At 36.2% G+C, this 20,673-nt stretch overlaps 1 protein-coding gene across 3 annotated transcripts in view; it reads right to left on the reverse strand.

Moving 5' to 3' along the window:
• Positions 1 to 17,549: 17,549 nt before the first annotated feature.
• usta (uronyl 2-sulfotransferase a) overlaps positions 17,550 to 20,673 on the reverse strand; it is a 313,485-nt gene continuing 310,361 nt past the window's right edge. For all 3 annotated transcript variants that reach the window (XM_088625123.1, XM_088625122.1, XM_088625121.1), the window contains one exon: positions 17,550 to 20,498. In XM_088625123.1, the coding sequence (XP_088481249.1) occupies positions 20,215 to 20,498 (284 nt within the window). In that variant the 3' untranslated portion in view covers positions 17,550 to 20,214. The remainder of the gene's footprint in view (positions 20,499 to 20,673) is intronic.

Below are 20,673 nucleotides of genomic sequence, written 5' to 3' on the forward strand. Positions count from 1 at the left end.
TATCACAACATGATTGAATTTGAGTCATTTTAATAACAATGAATAGTCACCTAGGCGTTACAATATAAACATTTATATTGATTTAAATCGCGTTTTGATTTAAATCGGAAACGCGTGTTTAAATATATGTGTTTTTTGATTCACAATCAGACAAATGCAACATAAATTGATATCTGTCTTCTAAGTATCTTAATAAACTTTCACCATAGCTTTCTCCCCGTTTAGAATTATTTTTCTTGGGTCTTGGGATCAAACGTGGAAAGATTAGACTGTAATCGTTTTTATTTTTTAGAAAAGTGTAATCTATACTAAAAAGCTGTACACCACCTTCTATAAAGATAAATATTGTAATACTTTCGGGTTCGGATAGGACAGACACAAGAACTCAGACTTGCGGAGTTAAAGCAAGTTAAAGCCTTGATTTTATATATCACCTTTAAAAGTGGCATCTAAAAGCAAAGTAAATACCCAACACTGATTGTACCCATCTGTCATGCTAATAAAGCACCTTGAATTTAATTGAATTGAATTGAATTGGGGGGAGGGCGAGCGAGAGAGCACAGCCAGGACAGACATGCATCGTGTATCTAAGGAAATAGCAGTATAACCTTGTTCATGCACAAACAGTGGCATGTTACATTATTAATTCAGGTGTCTCCTCTTGCCAGAAAGCTCTAAATTGCATTTTGACTTTTTTTAAATTGCAACCCATAAATAAAGCTGATACTGTTTAGACGTCTAATTATTTTAAACTGTATTACAGCAGCACAATGCACAATGCACAATGCAACGTAAATTGCAAAAATGCACTTGGAATCTGTCCAAGCCCTACTTTGTCATGCATTTTCTTTTACTGTAGCGGACATAAAAACTCCCTTTCTTTTAACAGAGCGTTTAATAATTTCTAAGTACGAAAATTATTTAAACTGCGACACTTATCATTCAACCAGAGCTCGAAATATCACAAGGATCCTCAAGAGCAAAGCAAAGACTGTATTAAAAGTATACTAGTGACAAACTAGTATATTTTAGATCTTTTTTTCTGAACCGGGGAAAATCTGATCATGTTTCTCTATAACAATAATAAAAAAACATTATTTTACATATCACCTTTATGTGATATCACCTTAAGGACAGCACATACAAGGGTTAAATACACAATGGGCCGCGCAAAGAAATGTAAAAGAGTCTTCTTTAGGTGTGAGGGCAGGAGTGGATCGCAGCAGGCATAATCAGCAAATTAGAAAAACAAAGAAAAGGACAGGTGAAAAGTGTATCCAGAGAGCGAGTGATCAGAAAAAGGAACAGCTGTTACGCCCAGATTTTACGCTTTCTCTCTCTAATCTAAGTGGTGAGAAAGCTGTGCTCAATGATAATTAAGGGACTTAAAAGTAAAAGGAGATGCTTCATATTGCTTGACTAATTTTAAAAACTAAGTTATAAATGCAGACGCTCTCTCTTAATATCTAATATCTTTTAGATTTTTATAGAGAAAAAGAGGCACTAAATTGCATTTTGCCTCAACACTCCATACTCATCAACGATAATTCACAAACAGCCAGAACATGTAACTCCACATTCCCAAATAGACCTCATTTCCATAGCCCCGCCCCTTATGCAAAACCAACATCCCTCCCCTGTTCTCCCTCTCCGCTGGCGTTTATAATCGTTTTTATTTTTATATAAATTTTAGCAAAGTCATGTATTTTAAAAATCTTAAGATTTCTTTATTTATGTCTTTATTTAGTGGTTTCATTAGTGACAAAGGCTTAACTTTCTTGGAAAAATGTATTTTATGTAAACCATGTTTGCTATTAATTCATTTAGGGCTAGAATATGTTCATTGTCTTCCGATGAAAGAAGGGTTCCTTTCGCCGTAGTCGAGTTGACATTAGAAGCTTGCCACGCCCGGACTGTTACACCAACGCATTACCATGTTAAAGCGATTTCATTGAGGAGCCTAGCTTTCTTAACTAGTAAGTACTGTACTTCTTTGGTTTTGGAGGGGGGAGGTGTCTTTCGCTGGAAATCTCGCCCCCTTCTACTTTGAAAATACCTGTGAAACCGGTTTAATTCGTCACAGCCAGCACTCCTGCTGGCCGCCCACGTGTTATGCTCTTCGTTAATGTCTAAGCCGGAACACATCATTATATCTAATTTTGTATTTCTTTTGTAAAAAATCGTTTGCCCAGCCTAACAGTATTGTTGTTATTGTTTTTAACCTGTAAAGTGCTTTGAGGAGCCAGCTTTAAAGGCGCCATATACAATAAAGTTAATTATTATTACTATTGTTAATTTGCTAGACAAAGAGGTGAACATTATTACGCAGAAGACAAAGATAGCGATTTACGTTGCATTGTGCATTGTGCTGCTGTAATACAGTTTTAAATAAAAGTCTAAACAGTATCAGCTTCATTTATGGGTTTTAAATAAAGGTGATTTAAACGCGATTTAAATCAATATATATGTTTATATGGTAACACCTAGTGGTAAAATTCCATATAAATATTCAATGCTAAAACGGGCACAGTAAAGACATTTACTGTAAATCTTTCTACGACAGACCAACGGACCACAAGTGCCCCTGTCGGTCAACCAATCACGTACCACGGTATTTTTACTCCGGTACGTGTCTGTACCGCACACTTTGAATGGCTGCATCTGTGTCTGTGGCGTAATAGCTTAAATGACTAACTTCTAAGTATGAGGTTGGGTGTTCAAATCCAGCAATTGCTATGAGTTTTCTTTTAACAAATAAACATTTCTTTCAAAAACTAAAATAGCAAATATTATTGGCATTCTATTGACATTTTTTATATTTCTAAATGTCACAACATGTTCGTACTGTATGTACACAACAGTACCGCAGGGTGTAGGGTGCAAAGCCGATGTTGCGCACGCGTCTGGCACTGCAGCTGAGGAGCGCCCGGCGAGAGCGCACACGCGCTCTCTCTCTCTTCACAACGCAAAACTGTGTCAGTCTTTTGTGTAAAAAAAATCAGTTTGAACACCATGGTTGCTGTTTTTAATAAGCTGCTGAGTAAAGAATAGGAATTTCCCTGCTGTCAGCAGTATTGTTTTTATAGTTTTATGTACAGGCTGTGAAATGTTTCACAAGTAGAGGTCTTTAAAATTAGGCTGGGCAAATGATTTTTTTAAATTGTGTATTGGTTAAAAAATCTCATGTGTAATGGTGTCATATTGAAAAATCATTAAAAAATAAAAGAGGTTTCACAACCCAAAGCAAGACTTGGAAAGGTCAGAGGACCTGCTTAGTGTGTAAAACACTTACTTGCAGCATTGTGGGTGCTGTGGTTTAAATGTTATTGGCTTGTGAATAGCATTGCCCTCTTCATAGGGGTGCACAGTGCCACATTAAATAAAAGCATGAGAAAAAGAGATTCAGAACGCAGTGTTCTGTGTAAAAAAATCGGTTTGAACATCATGGGAGCTGTTTTTAATAAGCTGGTGAGTAAAGAATATTTGAATTTTCCTGCTGTCAGCAGTATTGTGTATATAGGTGACCCTTACCTGAATGAAAACAGGACATAAAGAAAGGGTTTCAGAAATCAAACAAAGCTTTATTCCCGTGCTTACAGTCTGGGTAATTGGAGGCTGCGCTGTTATGCTTCCTATGGTGATATACGGGTTTTCAACACGAAGCCGTATTGAGATGTATTTCTAGGGTTGTGAACGTGTACACTTCGGTCCCCCAGGGTTCCAGTTAGTGCATAATTACGCATCGATGGAAACGGGAGTTCGTGGTCTTTAAAATGCATTTGGTTTGAAGGGTTTCTGTGTTTCCCTTGCGAAGACATGAACAAAAGAATGTTCGAGCATGGTAAAAAAATTGTCTTAAAAACGATATAGTGAAGGCTGTAAAAACAGTCACAATGTACTTTGTACACACAGCAAGTGTTTTCGTAACTCTAGGAGGTTTCGTGAAAATGCTACAGGCGTGCCAAAATCATTCTCGAACTTCAAGCTAACTTTACTCCGGTAACCTGTCCCCACACACCCTGCCCACACTGCGATTAGAATATACACAAAGCACTGAAATCTTTAGAGTAGATGATCAGGTGTTTCGCAGACGTAGGCATAGTACGTAATTCAGGCTTTATGAACTCACACCTGGGATTCAGTTAATTAGGGTTATTAATTATTAGAGTTTATAAAGCCTGAATTACGTACTATGCCTACGTCTGTGAAACACCTTTGCTAGTTAATGCTACTTCACTTTCTCGGGGATTTTTTTAGGCAAAAACCTGGCTAACAGGCTTGTTTTGTGATCTTCCTAAGATTGTTAAGCGCAGTGTCAAACTGTTTCCATATGAAAGGATTCATATGAAAGGCAGTGACATCACCGTCCTGAGGCGTACAGTATGTGTGTGGAAGATCTGTGATGTGGTTGAGTGTGAATTGTGGTGAGCCTCTGATTGGGGAAAAAAAGACCTGCTGATCTGTTCTGCTTACCAGGAAGACAACAGAATATGATTTTTTTCCATTTGAAACGTGTATTTCAAACATTTAATTAAGAAGTAAAAACCTTACAGCGTACACAGATTTCTAAGCTGATCAGGAGGAAGAAAAATCACCCGTGTTTCACACATAAAAAGTGGTCATTAACTATCGAAACCTGTTTTTATAATAATAATAATAGCTTACACTTACATAGTGCTTTTCTGGACACTCCATTCAAAGCGCTTTACAGGTAATGGGGACTCCCCTCCACCACCACCAATGTGCAGCATCCACCTGGATGATGCGACAGCAGCCATAGTGCGCCAGAACGCTCACTACACATCAGCTGTCAGTGGGGAGGACAGCAGAGTAATGAAGCCAATTAATAGATGGGGATTATTAGGAGGCCATGATTGGTAAGGGCCAATGGGAAATTTGGCTAGGACGCTGAGGTTACACCCCTAAACGGCGCCTGTTTACAGTATAGTGTCCCCATCTCTATACTGGGGCATTAGAACCCACGTGGACCACAGGGTGAGCGCCCCCTGTTGGCCCCACTAACACCTCTTCCAGCAGCAACCTTAGTTTTTCCCAGGAGGTCTCACATCCAGGTACTGGCCAGGCTCACAACTGCTTAGCTTCAATGGGTTGCCAGTTGGGAGTTGCAGGGTGATATGGCTGCTGGCCGTATATAGCTTTATAGCTTTTAAAGTCGTGCAATGTCTAAGCAGGAACACATCATTTTATCTTATATATGAAAAATATATAATATCTTATATATGAAAAAGTGTGTATGTGTCTCTCTGTACTGAAAAATAAAGCACTGTTTTTCATTCAACGAGTGCCTGAGTCACTGTGTCCGTCCTATATAATAATGCCACAATATTATAAACACCCCAGTTAGGCTGTGCAATCGAATTTTTAAATTAAAAAAATAAATAAAAAATGAGATGTAATGATGTGTTCCTGCTTAACTTAGAAATTGCATGACTTTAAAAGTGATAAAAACAGGTTTCAATAGTTAATAACCATTTTTTGTGCTAGAAAAACAGGTGAATTTTCTTACTCGTCATCAGATCTTTCTTGGAAAAATATCTTACCCGCTGCAATCCTGGCACAGAAGGGTTAAAAAGAAAGTCAGACAGGCAGGGGGAGGGTGAGTTGTGAAACTGTCCTGGATAAAGTGGTTAGAAAATAGGTGGATTTACACCTGTGAAAAGCGTTCCAATTTTAATGCAATACGGAAGACATTATTTCTAAAAAATAATCTTGTATAGTCTGTAAACTGAAAATGTATGAAAGAGACACGTTGCGTATTGCCTCTTTTTACACTTGGAAGAACATTCCAATGTTAATGCGACATTGAAGATATTATTAATAACCTTTTAAATGCATTGGTCAAGTAATCAATAACAATAGAGCTTGGATGGTCCATTTTAAGCAGAAGTTGTAGAAGACTCCAAAAATTTCAGATCAGCCTTAAGACTAGACAAAAAATGGAGTTTGCAATGAATGGGAGGGATAACAACAACTACATTCAATTAACCTCAGCTGTCAGTAACTGGTAGTCATTTCTTGTGTCATTTCATCACATAAAGTATTATGTGAGGGAGAGATCCCTTCTCTCCCTTACATACATATTTTTTTATGTACAAGTGTGCCTCCAATTCTCTATCTTTAATGAACTAACCTGTTTTATGTCCTCTTTTTTATGCTCCACCATTCTCATTCTGAAGAACTTTATTGAGTTTAGTTTTTCAATTCTTTCTCCCCACTCTGCCTATAGAGCTGCCTTTTGTTCACTTCTGCGTGGGTGTCCTTGGCACTCTGTGCTGTGAGGTTGGCCCTCAGCCAAGTGGATTTATGCAAAAATTTACTGTAAAAAATACTGAGCCTATAATCCTTTCAATTCACTTAATTCTTGGTGTTAGTACTAGCTAACATTTTTATAGGTAAAACTGGTGTATCAAGTCAAATGGGAGCTCTTAATTTTATTTTAGAACAGGATTTATTATATATGTCTTAAGACAAAATAAGAGAATGAATGAAAACATTGGTAATGCTGCTTTAAACAGAAGGTATCAGAAGTGGCTCATAGTCATTTATTGGGAGAACATTTAGGAGAAAAAAGACAACAGACCACATCATTCTCAGGTTTTACTGGCCAAATAAAGATGTAGAAGTATTATTTAAGAGTGGCAGAGAATGTCAGTTAACAGTACTAACTTCTCCTAATCCAGCTCCTTTAATCAATATCCCATTTCAGAGGGTTGCTATGGATTTGGTTGGATCACTAGTGTGTTTTTGGAATTTACAAACAAGAGGAAGCCTATCTAGCATGTTTGGTAGCTAAATGATCCTCTGTTCTCAGCCACTTCTTGAAAGGAGCCATATAACGTGTTTTGGTATCTTTTTACAAACATTAAAAACATTTTACTCAAATTCTCTATCTTTAATGCACTAACCTGTTTTATGTCCTCTTGTTTACAGATGCAGCCATTCAAAATGCACAGTACAACCTGTTACTACGTAACTACCCAGAAGCCACTGCGGTGTACCGCGGTATGTGATTGGCTGGCAAAAATGACCGACAGGGGCACTCGTGGTGCATTGGTCGTTAGTGAAAAGATTTTATAATTTAATCTCTTTACTAAGCATGTTTTAATCCGCTTAGTATTGAATATTTATATGGAATTTTACAACTAAAGGGAAATTTTATTAGCTGAGCGTAAAAAGAAGAGGAGCATAAAGCATCTGATGATCATAAACGATAGGAACATTAACATATTATGTAAACTGTATTATGTAAAACTGTACTTGCTGGTATTGGTAGTTTAAAGAAAAAATACACACCAGTATTCCACTTTCTTCCTCAACTTTTTAACCATAAAAGTCTTACATGTGGTTATTTCTGAAACGTTTTTACATGCTCCTTCAGACAACATTAAGTTTATATACAGTACTTTGTGAAAAGTCATTATGTTTTAACCTTTTCTGCAAATACGCTCAATATCGGAGTAAACAAAAGCATACTTTTAGAATTTGATTAAAAGGGAACATAATATGGAATCGTGTATCTAAAGAAATTAATAACAATATAATTATATTCATGAACTGTAGCTCAAATAGTGTATGATACTACTTTCTATGAATATGTGTGCCTCAGTTTCACTACTTCCCACATGATTCCGTCTGTAGTGTGATGGCATGAGTCTGTGCCTTATAAGTCTAAGGTGTGGCGTTTGAACCCAGCTGTCACTGTGAGTTTTCTTTTAACAAACAAACATTTCTTTGAAAAACTAAAATAGCAAATATTATGGACACTATATTGACATTTTTTATATTTCAAAGTATCACAACATGTTCGAATCTAAGTCATTTATTAATAACAACAAATAATTTCAAACTGCTACAGATATTATTACAGACAATAAATATTATCGACACTCTATTGTCATTACAAACATGTATGTAATGTCGGCCATACGGTGTACGCGTTTCTGAAGCTGAAAGTTTAGCCTTTGCCATTAATGTAACCACTAAATAAAAACAAATATAGAAATCCCTATGTTACAAACTGTATATGGCTGGTATTGGTAGTCATTTCGGAAACGTTTTTACGTGCTCCTTCTGACCATATTAAGTTTGTATACAGTACTTTTTGAAAAGTCATAATGTTTCACTGCATAATATTTCCGTTTCACTGCTTCTCACGTGATTTCGTGTGTGCCGTGATGGCTTAAGTGTGTGTGTAGTATTACTGTATTCCACATTCTTTGTAAACACATTTTATTAACACCTGAATCGCAGCGGGTGAGAAAGAGACATAAAGTGAGTCCTGTTTTTTATGGTCTGTAGCTCAAATCTTGCTTAACTAAAAAATAATGCACAAGAAGAGTACTATTGGACAATGTTGTGAGGCTAAAGAAATCACTAGCGCGGTGACGTCACCGCCTTTCCCTCCTCAGCCGCCGGGCAGAGGGAGACCTTTAGCTTAGCTGGCTGACACAACTGGCAGTGATGTTGGAGGCCCGGGTTTGAGTCCCCAGCTGTTTACTGTATTCCACTTTCTTTGTAAACAAGCTTTATTTTTAATTTGACTCATTCACGCATGATGAATCAGGATCTTGACATGCAGGTGTGGAGGTGTGCACGTCTAAAGTAGAGTTTACAGCTTCAGATTTAAGAGGTTATTAATAATATCACATTAAAATTCGAATGCTTTTCACAGGTGTAAAACGACCTATTTTCTAACCGCTTTATCCACGACAGGTAACAGACAGGTAACAGTTTCTCCCCTCCCGCTTCCCCCTGCCTATCTGACCTCTTTTTAAAAAGAGAAAAAAGTGAATCCTGTTTTTTTTATGGTCTGTAGAACCAGCCTGTCACAACAGGGAACCAGCCAGTATTATTGTCTTTATGAAATTCCTGTATTTCAAATGTTAAAATTAAGAAGAAAAAACTTACAGCATACACAAAGATTCTAAGCTGATCAATAGGAAGAAAGATAACCTGTTTTTTGTGCATAAAAACTATTATTGATTTACTTTTTAAAAATTAAAAAAATAATTTGCCCAGCCTAAGGGCATTTATAAGGTTCGGCGAGGACGGACATAGTGACTCAGACATTAATTGAATGAAAAACGTCGCTTTATTTTTCGGCACAGGAGGCACAGCACACCCCAAATGAGCTCACACTGTTGGATATGTACTCTACGCTCCAGAGAGCTCTCACATTTTACTGTACATGTCAAACCGGTTGCTTTCCATTGCAAATGTGCTCCTGCGGAGACTTTTTTTTTCTTCATAGCTTCCATTGGATCATTTTTAGTTTGCCTATTCCAGAGACATTTTCATTTTCGATAACGATGTTGGCTTCGTTAAAACATTGTGAAAAGCAATGTGAAAGTTCTCCAAAATGTGTTTCAGTTGTACGGACAAAACATAATTTCTTGCTGTAAAAAAACATCCCTAGGCATAATTTGTTCTCTATAGTTAAGTTCCCAAAGAGGATTAAAAAAAGCCATTTGGTTCCAATACAGGTGCAGCCATTCAAAATGCGCGGGCGATACCGCATTATTTTCCGGTACGCCGTACGCAGTCTACCGCAAGTTCCCGGTAAATACCGCGAGTTACCGGTAAATACCGCGAGTTACCGTAAATTCTCCTATAATACGACAAGCTATTACTACAAGATATTACTAATAGTATTAATAATGAATGACCTTGGACAAGCTGTAAGTGTAAACTCAAAGTATTGCCCTGGTCAACATTCTTTTTTTCATTGACCGTCTTTGTAAAAGTAACACCACAGCATTTCGCAATCACGCATTTGTTTCCAATCATGCAAAGTACAGTAATTTTTGAGAATCGATTCACCATGCCTTTCACATGCTCATAAAAGAGATTGATTTAGGAACATAAACATATTACCGTATGAAAACTGTACTGTATACAGTATGTATATGTATATTTAATGTCTTAACTGTGCCCGTTTAAGTATTGAATATTCATATCTAATTTTACCACTGAAGGGAAATCTTAGTAGCTGAGCATAAAAAGAAGAGGAGCATACTGCAACGCGTGTGAAGGCCATAAACGATATTAATTTTGGAACATAAACATACAGTATATGGCTGGTCTCGGTACTTTAAAGAAAACATACACGAAACATGGTTTCATTATGACCAGAATCGGTCTTGAGATATTTTTAACTTGATTTACAATATTTGAGAGGAATGTCTTAACACCGATACTACAGTGCGTAAATAATGCTCAGATATATGTTTCTAGGTTTATATTATGCATTTCATACGGTCAAATTACTTTTGAGCAACTAATAAGAAGCTCGAAACAGTATGCCCAGGGCGTTTTAGTTTCATTTTGTGCTGGGACTCTGCTTTTAACAATGTTGCCGTGGATTGATTAGAGATATCAAGTACATACAAGTCATTTTTTAAATGTTGTAGTTCGTCTTGTAAAAATGTTACGAGTACATCATCTATCAACAATTACACAGGTTCTGTTTCCATATTGCGGATTTTGGTTACGTAATATTATTTTCTAAATTTCACGTTGTGAATATATGATTTGGGCAAACAGAGCCGCAAAGAAGTACATTATGGGTTGTTGTTTTTTTTTTGCAGTTTAATCTAGAACAAGCGATGCTTAAACCTTTGTCTGATTCTTGTGAAACTATCCACACAACAGTTACAGTACCTAGGAGTTGACTTCAGTGATGTCACTGATGGGATGTTTCTAAAAATCCATCCTCTGTAAAATGTCTTCTCTAGTTGTCCTGCATATGTATTTGAAGCTGTGTGTTCTGAGCCTGGATCTCTACATTTCTGTATGAACCAGCTTAGAGGGCTAAAGACAGCTTCTGCTTAAATTGAGTGTAAGGCAATTTATGCTTCTAAAGTCATGGTCAGCATTTATTATTGTACTGTGCTGTAAACTTGTTCTGTGCCTAGTCACATTATTTTATAGCGTTTTTATAGCGTTATCAAATCTGGTGGCGCTGTGTGTTAGTTTCCTGACTCCCATGTCACATGGTCTGTGATTGAATCCCATGGAACTATGACTTTATTTTTTAACAAACATTTCTTTGAAAAAATGAAACGTTTCCCTTGGTCAGAGATTAAATAAAACCTCACTCGCACCAAACAAATTTATATTTCTAAATATCACAACATGATCGAATTTAAGTCTTTTTAATAACAATGAATAGTCACCTATGCATTACAAAATAAACATTTATATTGATTTGAATCACGTTTTGATTTAAATCGTAAACGCGTGTTTAAATATATGTGTTTAAAGGCGATATACTATATAAAAGCGCTGATTCTTATGGAGTGTGTTCCGCTGGGGATTCAAACAATTTTTTTTTTTTAATCGCGTATCTAAGGAAAATTGCAGTATAACTTTGTTCATGCACAAACATGATAATTTGGGTGTCTCCTCTTGCCAGAAAGCTCTAAATTGCATTTTGAGTGCCGTTTTTGAATTTTTCTAAATTGCAACCCATAAATAAAGCTGATAAAGCTTAGACTAACTGTATTCTAAACTGTATTACAACAGCACATTGGACAATGCAACATAAATTGCAAAAATGCACTTGGAATCTGTCCAAGCCCTCCTATGAAAATTATTTAAACTGCGACACTGATCATTCATCTCTAAATAAACTTTATTTTATATAGCGTTTTAAGCGAATAGGTAATTAGATTGCTCATAAACGTAATCGCTTTTTCTACATAAACACAGCGTGATTGCTCTCTGAAAATGCTTTTCCTTTATATTTAGGCTCAGATTTCAACTATAGATCGTATTATTATAAACTTTCTTGGAAAAATGTATTTTATGTAAACCATGTTTGCTATTAATTCATTTAGGGCTAAAATACGTTCATTGTCTTCCAATCGAGTCGAGTTGACATTGGAAGCTTGCCACTCCCGGACTGTTAAACCAACGCATTAGCATGTTAAAGCGATTCCATTGAGGAGCCCAGCTACCAGTTAACACTGTACTTTCTACTTTGAAAATACCTGTGAAACCGGTTTAATTCGTCACAGCCAGCACTCCGGCAGAGAGGGGGTTGTACTCGTAAAGTAGAAGCAGGCGAGATTTCCAGCGAAAGACACCCCCCCCCCCTCAAAAACCCAGTAAGCAGTAATGCTTTATGTTGACAATTTAGGTGGATTTTGTTTATGATAAAGAGGATAAACTGGGATGGGAGGAGGGTTTGGGTTTGCATAAGGGGCGGGATTATGATAATTGGAGGAATTTGCGAGAGTATAATGGTTTGATATATTTGATTTTGTATTGTGGTCGTTATCTATGTTTTTGGTTGGTATTATGTTTATATGGTTGTGTTTGTTGGTTGGTTGTTATTATGGTTATTAATAATACGATCTATAGTTGAAATCTGAGCCGAAATAAAAAGAAAAAGCAAGTGATTAGGTTTATGAGCAATCTAATTACTTATTCGTTTAAAATGCTATATAAAATGAAGTTTATTATTAATTTGCTGGACTGAGCGGTGAACATTATTATTGCATAAGACAAAGATAACGATCCTGATCAGTTTAGAAATCTGTGTACACTGTAAGGTTTTTACTTCTTAAACTTAAAATACACGTTTCGAATAGAAAGAAATCCTCTTCCTGGTACAGTACTGTATGTATAGCAAACCAGCACATATTTTTTCTCCAATCAGAGGGGTGTCAGATGGTGTCAGCCAATCACCATAATCTCTGGTATGGGGAGACCCGAGAATTCTGTCCCATAGTTTAGACAGATGATAGATACTTTTATTGATCCCGTGAGGGAAATAAAGTAAATCATTTTCATTTTAGGAAATTATTAAACGCTCGGTTAAAAGCAAAGGAGATTGTCTGTTATAGTGGACATAAAAACAAAAGTTTGCTGGCATTATATCCTAGAAGACACAGACCGGCGCCAAACCGGTAAAATGCCTGATGAACTAGGGATTGGACAGTTTCCAAGTGCTTGTACAATCGATGGAAATGTTCAAATAAATGTGCAAAAGAAATAAACAAAATAATCATTTATTTCTTTATCATATTGGCTAGCTAATGTCGTCTCTTTGCTAGTTAGTGGCTGTGTTTCTGCGTTGGGTAGCAACGGGTGACTGTTCTCAGGCAGAAGATGTAAACAGCTTAATGTTCGTGTTAAATCATTTTTAAAAATTAAAAATCATTCTATACAGCAATCGCATATTTGGGTACCGTTTCATAAAACTTTCATGCTTAAAATGTTTAGGGAGAAATGGAAGACTGGTGTGTATTTTTTCTTTAAACTATCAAGACCAGCCATACACAGTACAGTTTATGTACATATAGTAATGTTTATGTTCCTAAATTAATATCGTTTATGACCTTCAGATGCGTTATGCTCCTCTTCTTTTTATGCTCAGCGACTAAAATTTCCCTTTAGTGGTAAAATTCCATATAAATATTCAAAACTAAGTGGATTAAAATGTGCACAGTAAAGACATTAAATGATTAAATCTTTTCACTACCAACCAATGCACCACAAGTGCCCCTGTCGGTCATTTTGGCCAGCCAATCACTTACCGCGGTGCCCTCCGGTGCCCTGTGGTGGCTTGTGGGTAGCTTACTGTACCGCGGGTTTTTACCGCGCATTTTGAATGGCTGCATCTGTAGCTTTGGCAAAATCTATGGATACTTTGCCCTTGAGTTGTGAAACTTTTAGATTCTTTGGGTCCTTTATGCAGACCTCTGAACTGTAGGAGCACCCATTTAAAAGATTTAAAAAACTATAGCTTTCATAAAAATGTGAAAGTATCTTCATGCATTCCTCTTCAAAGCACTTTACACTTCATTTAAACTACTGAGTGAACTAGGTTTAATACAGACATCAAGGGGCAACCTGCCATCTAAGACCCTCTGGATACTTTTCAATTTGAAGGCCCATCCCTTGAAAAGAATGGCCACGCCAGATGCTCTGTTGTTATTGTCCCCTGACCAAACAGAAGCCCCTTTATCCCACCTATCTTCAAAGCTTTTATACCTCTCTTGACAGTCTAAAGCACACTCCTGCAACATCAACATATCTCCCTCTCTCTGCTGGAGGTAATCAAAGACAGACTGGCATCTTACTCTGTCGTTGATACCTCTGGTGTTAAGAGAAACTACTGTATGTTTAGAGCCATTATATATAAGGAAGTGAAACGTTCCCCAAATTATCTTTTTCCTACCTACAGTACATCTAGACTAGAGTCATTAGAGTCTTACATTCTGCCAACACTTAAATCTCCTAAAACTGCTTGTGTTAATTGGTTTAAATCACAAATATCATATGTAAATACCAGCCATGTAGTGCTTTGCACTGTGGAATAATAGTGTATTTTAAAGGGTACTAGAGAAACTGGGAACTAGAGAAATCAAGAAAGAGTTTTTTTAATGAATTAATAAATGCACATACTGTTCACTGGAGTATTTAAATCCACGCTGAGCAATCTACAATATGTTCAGAATTTGACAGCCAGAATCCTGTATTGCTTTGAGATGCCACTTTTAAAGGTAATACAGACAGCAAGGGGCAGTTTTTTAGCCAGTTGTGGGTCAACTTCAACAACTGTCTTACTGTGTTTTGATAATTTTACTTCGGCTTCTTTAATGGTGCAGTATTCAAAAAAGTATAAAACATTACAGAAAGATTCACAAACCAACACAAGGTTGTAAAAGGTCAGAGGGCTTGTCTAGAGTGTAAAACACTTGGTTGCAGCTCTGTGAGTGTTGTGGTTTGAAAGCTATTGAGTCATGAACAGTGACCCCCTATCCCCGTGTATTGCCTGTCCAATGGTGCTATCTTCCAGAAATAATAAAACATTATGGAAGGAATTCACATTCGAAATCATGACGGTGAAAGATAAGAGGGCTTGCTTAGTGTGTAAAACACTTGGTTGCAACATTTTGAATGTTGTGCTTGAAAAGCTATTGACTCATGAATAGCACCCGCCTATCCCCATGTACCGCCTCTCTAATGGTGCCATATTGAAAAAATCATTAAAAAATAAGGAAATGTTTCACAACCTAAAGCAAGGTTGTGTATGGTGAGGGGGGCTGTCTGGTGTGTAAAACACTTGGTTGCAGCATTGTGAATGTTAAGCTTAAAAAGCTATTGAGTCATGAATCCCAGTGGTGCCATATTGAAAAAACATAAAAAAAAACTAAAAGAGGTTTCAAAAGCAAGGCTTTGAAAGATCAGAGGACCTGCTTAGTGTGAAAACACATACTTGCAGCATTGTGGGTGCTGTGGTTTAAATGCTATTGGCTTGTGAACAGCATACCCCTATCCCAGTGTATAGTGCCACCTTAAATAAAAGCACGAGAAAAAGAGATTCACAATGCAAAGCTGTGTCAGTCTTCTGAGTAAACAATTGGTTTGAACATCATGGGTGCTGTTTTTAATAAGCTGTTGAGTAAAGAATAGGAATTTTCCTGCTGTCAGCAGTATTGTGTATATAGGTGACCCTTACCTGAATGAAAACAGGACATGAAGGGGTTTCAGAAATCAAACAAAGCTTTTTTTCCCATGCTTACAGTCTGGGTAATTAGAGACTGCAATTTTCTGCTTCTTATGGTGATATACGGGTTTTTCTCACGAAGCTGTATTGAGCAGTATTTCTCACGTTGTGAACATGTACACTTCGGTCCCCCAAGGTTCCAGTTAGTGCGTTATTACGCATCCATGGAAATGGGAGGTTTATAAAAAGAGAATTAGCTCACTGATAGTTTTATGTAGAGGCTGTGAAAATTTTCACAAGTAGAGGTCTTCAAAATGCGTTTGGTTTAAAGGCTTTCTATGTTTCCCTTGCGAAGATGTGGACATGAGAATATTCGTGCATGGTAAAAAAAAATGGTGTAAAAACAACATAGTGAAGGCTGTGAAAACATTCACACTGTACTTTGTACACACAGCAAGTGTTTTTGTAACTCTAGGAGGTTTCATGAAAATGCTACAGGCGTGCCAAAATCATTTTCGAACTTCAAGCAAACTTTAACTGGTCAGACTTCGTTATTTGAACTCAACTGTGCTTCAGTAAATAATGTACAGTTTATCACCTTCTGCAATGCTTCTAGTTTAGCAGGAGTTGTGCAATAGGCACATTGTTTAATGGGGGTGACATTACCCAAGTCTACTGTATACTGTACGACACAGGTTTGAGTCTGAGTGTCTGTTAATAAAACAGAGCGCCTTCCAATACATATACCCCTAACTACTGCGTGATTTCTTTATCCACTTCAGCTAAATGAGGGAAATTAAATCAGTCAGAATCTCGGAGTGCCAATTGTAAAATAACCCTTCTTCCCTCCTTTGTTTAACTTAAAGAATTTAGCGAAGTAATCCTTAATCACAATATCATCACTTAATTTATCCAGATACACAAATTCACACCAGAGCCAACAACAACAAGCTATAATATTGGACAATTGTTATGCATTCAGCTATATGAGAACCAAACAGAAAATAATGCTCCAATCGTGCTTTGAACTGCCTGGGTGCAGCTCACTACATTACAGTGCTCATGACCACAAGAACAATGGAAGTTTTTTTTATAAAAAGAAACAAATGTCAAAATGTTTCTAAAACATCCACTTGTGATACTTTAGCTGCTTAGTTACACGATTCCATATTAATATAGCTATCAAGTGATGTTAAATCACTACATTTATCTTTTTACAATAACAGCAAGTGGTGTTCTTACTACTGTACGCATTCATGGAAAAGGATAAAACGTTATAACTTTTTATGAAGTACAGAATGTTAGCTTAATAATGTTAGAACAAGCACGTTAAAGCCAGAATCCATGTAAATTACCAAGTTAAAGACTTTGATACATAAAATATTTATGCATAATTAAAATATTTATGATGAAGGTAGAAGATTTTATACTTTTGTCCAACTGAGCAATCTTGCTTTTATAAAATATACCAACTTTTTAATGTTTAATGATTAACATACTGCAATATACAGTTTAAAATTAAAAGTCTAACGAGTATACAACTTAAATTCCTAATTGGATAAAGATCGTCCCTCAGCAGTGATAGCGATCGTCATTCAAAACCAGCTTCTGGTGACAGCTGAAATGCTGTACATGAGAGGTTAAGCTTTATTAGCTCCACCTGGCCGTGATTCCGGATACGATTATCATAACTGGTATGATGCGGTATGACGCGTTATGATATGACACGCCCACCACGTTTTACCGCAGCGTACCCCGTTCGTTTTGAATGGCTGCATCTGTATGCTCCACCATTCTCATTCCAGAGATGTTTATTGGGTTTACTTTTTCAATGCCTTTGTGGATGTTGAATACTTGAAGTCTTCTCTTTTGGACTAAAACGTTCTATGAGATATTTCTCTGAGAATTCTTGGGTATGTGTGACCTTTAAATAATTCTGTGACTTTCTCAAATCATGAGTTAGTATTGCATGCTTTGTTAATGTGTAAAACCTGCTACGATATCCAGTAGCAAACAAGGTGAGTTTCAAAAGCTTCTATAATCTTTCTGAGGCTTTGTGAGACTAAGAGAATTGGGGTTTACATCATTTATTTCCAACATTTACAGGAAGCATATAAATTGTAACACTGAATGTAAATATAATTTTTTAATCCTTGTGCTATTGACACATTCAAGACACGTTTATTCATGTTAAATTCAAATCAAAATACTTTATTGTTGATCACATAAATTTTTAATATTCTTATGTGAATTTTAATTTCTAAATCTGCCTTGAGTTAATTTGTCAAGGTTATGAATAAATGCCTGGGGGAAAAGTACAAAAATTCAATATGCAGACCTAGTTCAAAGCAATTTACTGGTTGAGCTAAAACAGCAGTGGACTTACATTTCTTTAGAGTAACCAAGTAAATGCACAAAACCAAGTGCTACAATTGTGGTCTGCAGAGTAATACTGTGCACAAAGTGCTGGGAGACCAAAAATAAGTCATTCATAGCTCCATCCATTGTCTGTCTCACAAGCAATTTGACTGAATCCAATTGTACAGTATGTTTCATTTGCTCTCATTACAAATACATTGATGTTAAACTTCAAAATATTATTATATAGAAATATGTATATTTTAAATGTTTGTGATATCAATTTGATTACAATGATCTGAATACAATTTAGAAACTGCCCAAGAAAACAAAATATTCATTTTATTTAACAGCTCTCTTCGCAGTATTGCATGTTGTTTCCTTGTTTTATGAGGGATTAAGCAGCTTACACCAGTTATTTTGAAGGTATTTAGAAGTCCAAACGTTTATATCTAGGTTTTAATACAAAATGTCTGATAAATGTTAGGTGCTGAAGAATTTGACCTCCAAAATCCTTATTTCCTGAGAATTTTAAATCTGAAATGTAAGGAATACCTATAATAAATTAAAAAAGTCAACAGATTCAGAATATTTTAAAATATAAAAAGCTATATATTAAACTGTGTATTCGTGACACATAATATTATGTAACCATTAACATTATGTGCCAGCATCTTTAAATGCTAATTATATAACAAATTTCTACTACTTTTGGCATATAATATTATACTTGGAATGTCAAGGTCATAAGAGACCCTGACAAATGGTGGTATGAAACCTTTTCATAAAATCCTTTGAAAGACCTTAAATAAAGCAGAATTTTCCTTTGATAGTTATGCACTGTATTCAACTTTCAGCTTACATGCATTTACAAAAAATAAGTTTGAAATCTATATTGAATTGTAAACTGATGACAAAGGTTTCCTAAAAAGCTGTATAAAAAAAAACTGCAACTTTCCATTTCTTTTTAACTGAAGTGTATGAATCTGGAAAAATAAATCTGATTTTTCTCCTGGTTCTTCACTAGAAGATTTTGTAGCTTGCTTTTCTCAAGCAGCTGATAGTAGAGTTTTAGCTTATAGCAGAGTTTTGTGAAATGTCTACCATGCTTTCATAATTGTGACCTAAAAGCCATATACTATATCTCTGGGTGTCTCACTCCAGGATACCTGAAGAAGGTGTCACATCTGAAATGTTGTGTTTTATCTCTTCTCTTTTCAGCATGGAATAAACCTATTACTTGTTCCCTCCAGGAATGTCATGTATGTGATAGACTGGTGTCTCCTCCAGGGTGTACCCTGCCTTATGCTCATTGCCCTGGCTCACAGTAACCTGCTACCAGACTAAGAATTTACTGAAAAAGTTTCTACTGAATTGCAGCATTTATAGCTGCATCCGCATCCTCTGTTCACTTTGTGCAGTCTATCACAGTATTATTTAGGCATATGTTGCTGGACAATTAGTTTTCTCCCATATGATAAACTCTACATAATCACTGGGGAATAACAGGAATATAGGAACAGTACCAGGAAATCTGTTATATTTCATTCATGTGAATCCAATGAGGATTAAAGGATTAAACTCACTTTCAAGTCTCACTTAAAAAAAACCCGTCATTCACATTCTGTTCCATAAACCTTTCTTACTACTCTGCTAAACTTCAATTAAAAACTTAAAAGAACCCAAAAAGTAATGCAATAATTCAAAATAAGCAGATTGTGTAGTTCAATTTTTCAATCCACACAAAGGAAAAAGCTAAATTTAAATTATTATAATAAAAAAATCTATTAATTTATATAAAATCTGCTAAATAACTGTGAAATACTATTTAGTCATTCTCTCTTCCGATTAAAAAAAATACTGGACATCATATCTTCAGACCATGTTTAGCTCTAACAGTATTTTCTAATTTCCTCAGTCCCAATGCAGGTTAAAAACTACAAGGTTAGAACTAGAGAGTACCTGGAACCCCCTGACTGAAACTCAAATTTTTTAACCATACTACTACGTACATACCACTTCAGATGGTTTCCCCCTTTGGCTTTTTAAAGAAGGAAAACGTTTTATTTAATAAGGTTAATTTTTAACCACTTTCAAAAGGTGCAAATCCTCCACATCTCGCCTGGAGACATCAATAATAATAAGACTGCCTCTTAAAATTGAGCCAGTTCTTTTTCAATTATTAAACTATAAAATATAATTTAAAAAGTAATGATGAGGATAATGTGCTTTTGGAGCTTGTACAACCTTGTGACCTCTCATCCACCCAATAAAACACAATGGCCATAAAAACACGGACATATGTCATCTTTCACACTCCCAACTCCTGGGAATGTGATGTTAAGGGTTGGGCTCCTGGGCTCTAACCACAGCTTTGTTCAAGGCTGCACCAGCCAGCTGTGGGCATCCTCTTCCATCTCCTCTTCACGTTCTTCCACGGGCTGATGTGTCTTCAACTGCGAACTCAAAAGGAAGTTGGGGGTATGAGTCAGGGAAAACTGTGATTTGAGCCCAATTTTCCTTTTCATTAAGTGGAACTGATCCCTGATGAAGTTATAAAAGTCATATTCATATTTCATACGGTGGTAAAGCACCTGCAGGGCTTCCAGTGATGGTGTTTGCTTTCTCACAGTGCCAGTCATGTTCCCCAACTTTCTATAGCCTAAAGCAAAACAGAAAAAAATTGAATTAATAACATTGTTGTTAATAACAATAATTATAGAATATCAAAGTATGGGATTCTTATAAGACTCGGCTTAAAAATGGTGTTTCTACTCTTTTATTTATTTACTATTCTCTTTATATTTGTACCCTTTATATTTCTATCATATTTAGAT

The sequence above is a fragment of the Lepisosteus platostomus genome, chromosome 3 (genome assembly GCF_059453375.1).
Source record: "Lepisosteus platostomus isolate fLepPlt1 chromosome 3, fLepPlt1.hap1, whole genome shotgun sequence".
Taxonomy (NCBI): domain Eukaryota; kingdom Metazoa; phylum Chordata; class Actinopteri; order Semionotiformes; family Lepisosteidae; genus Lepisosteus; species Lepisosteus platostomus.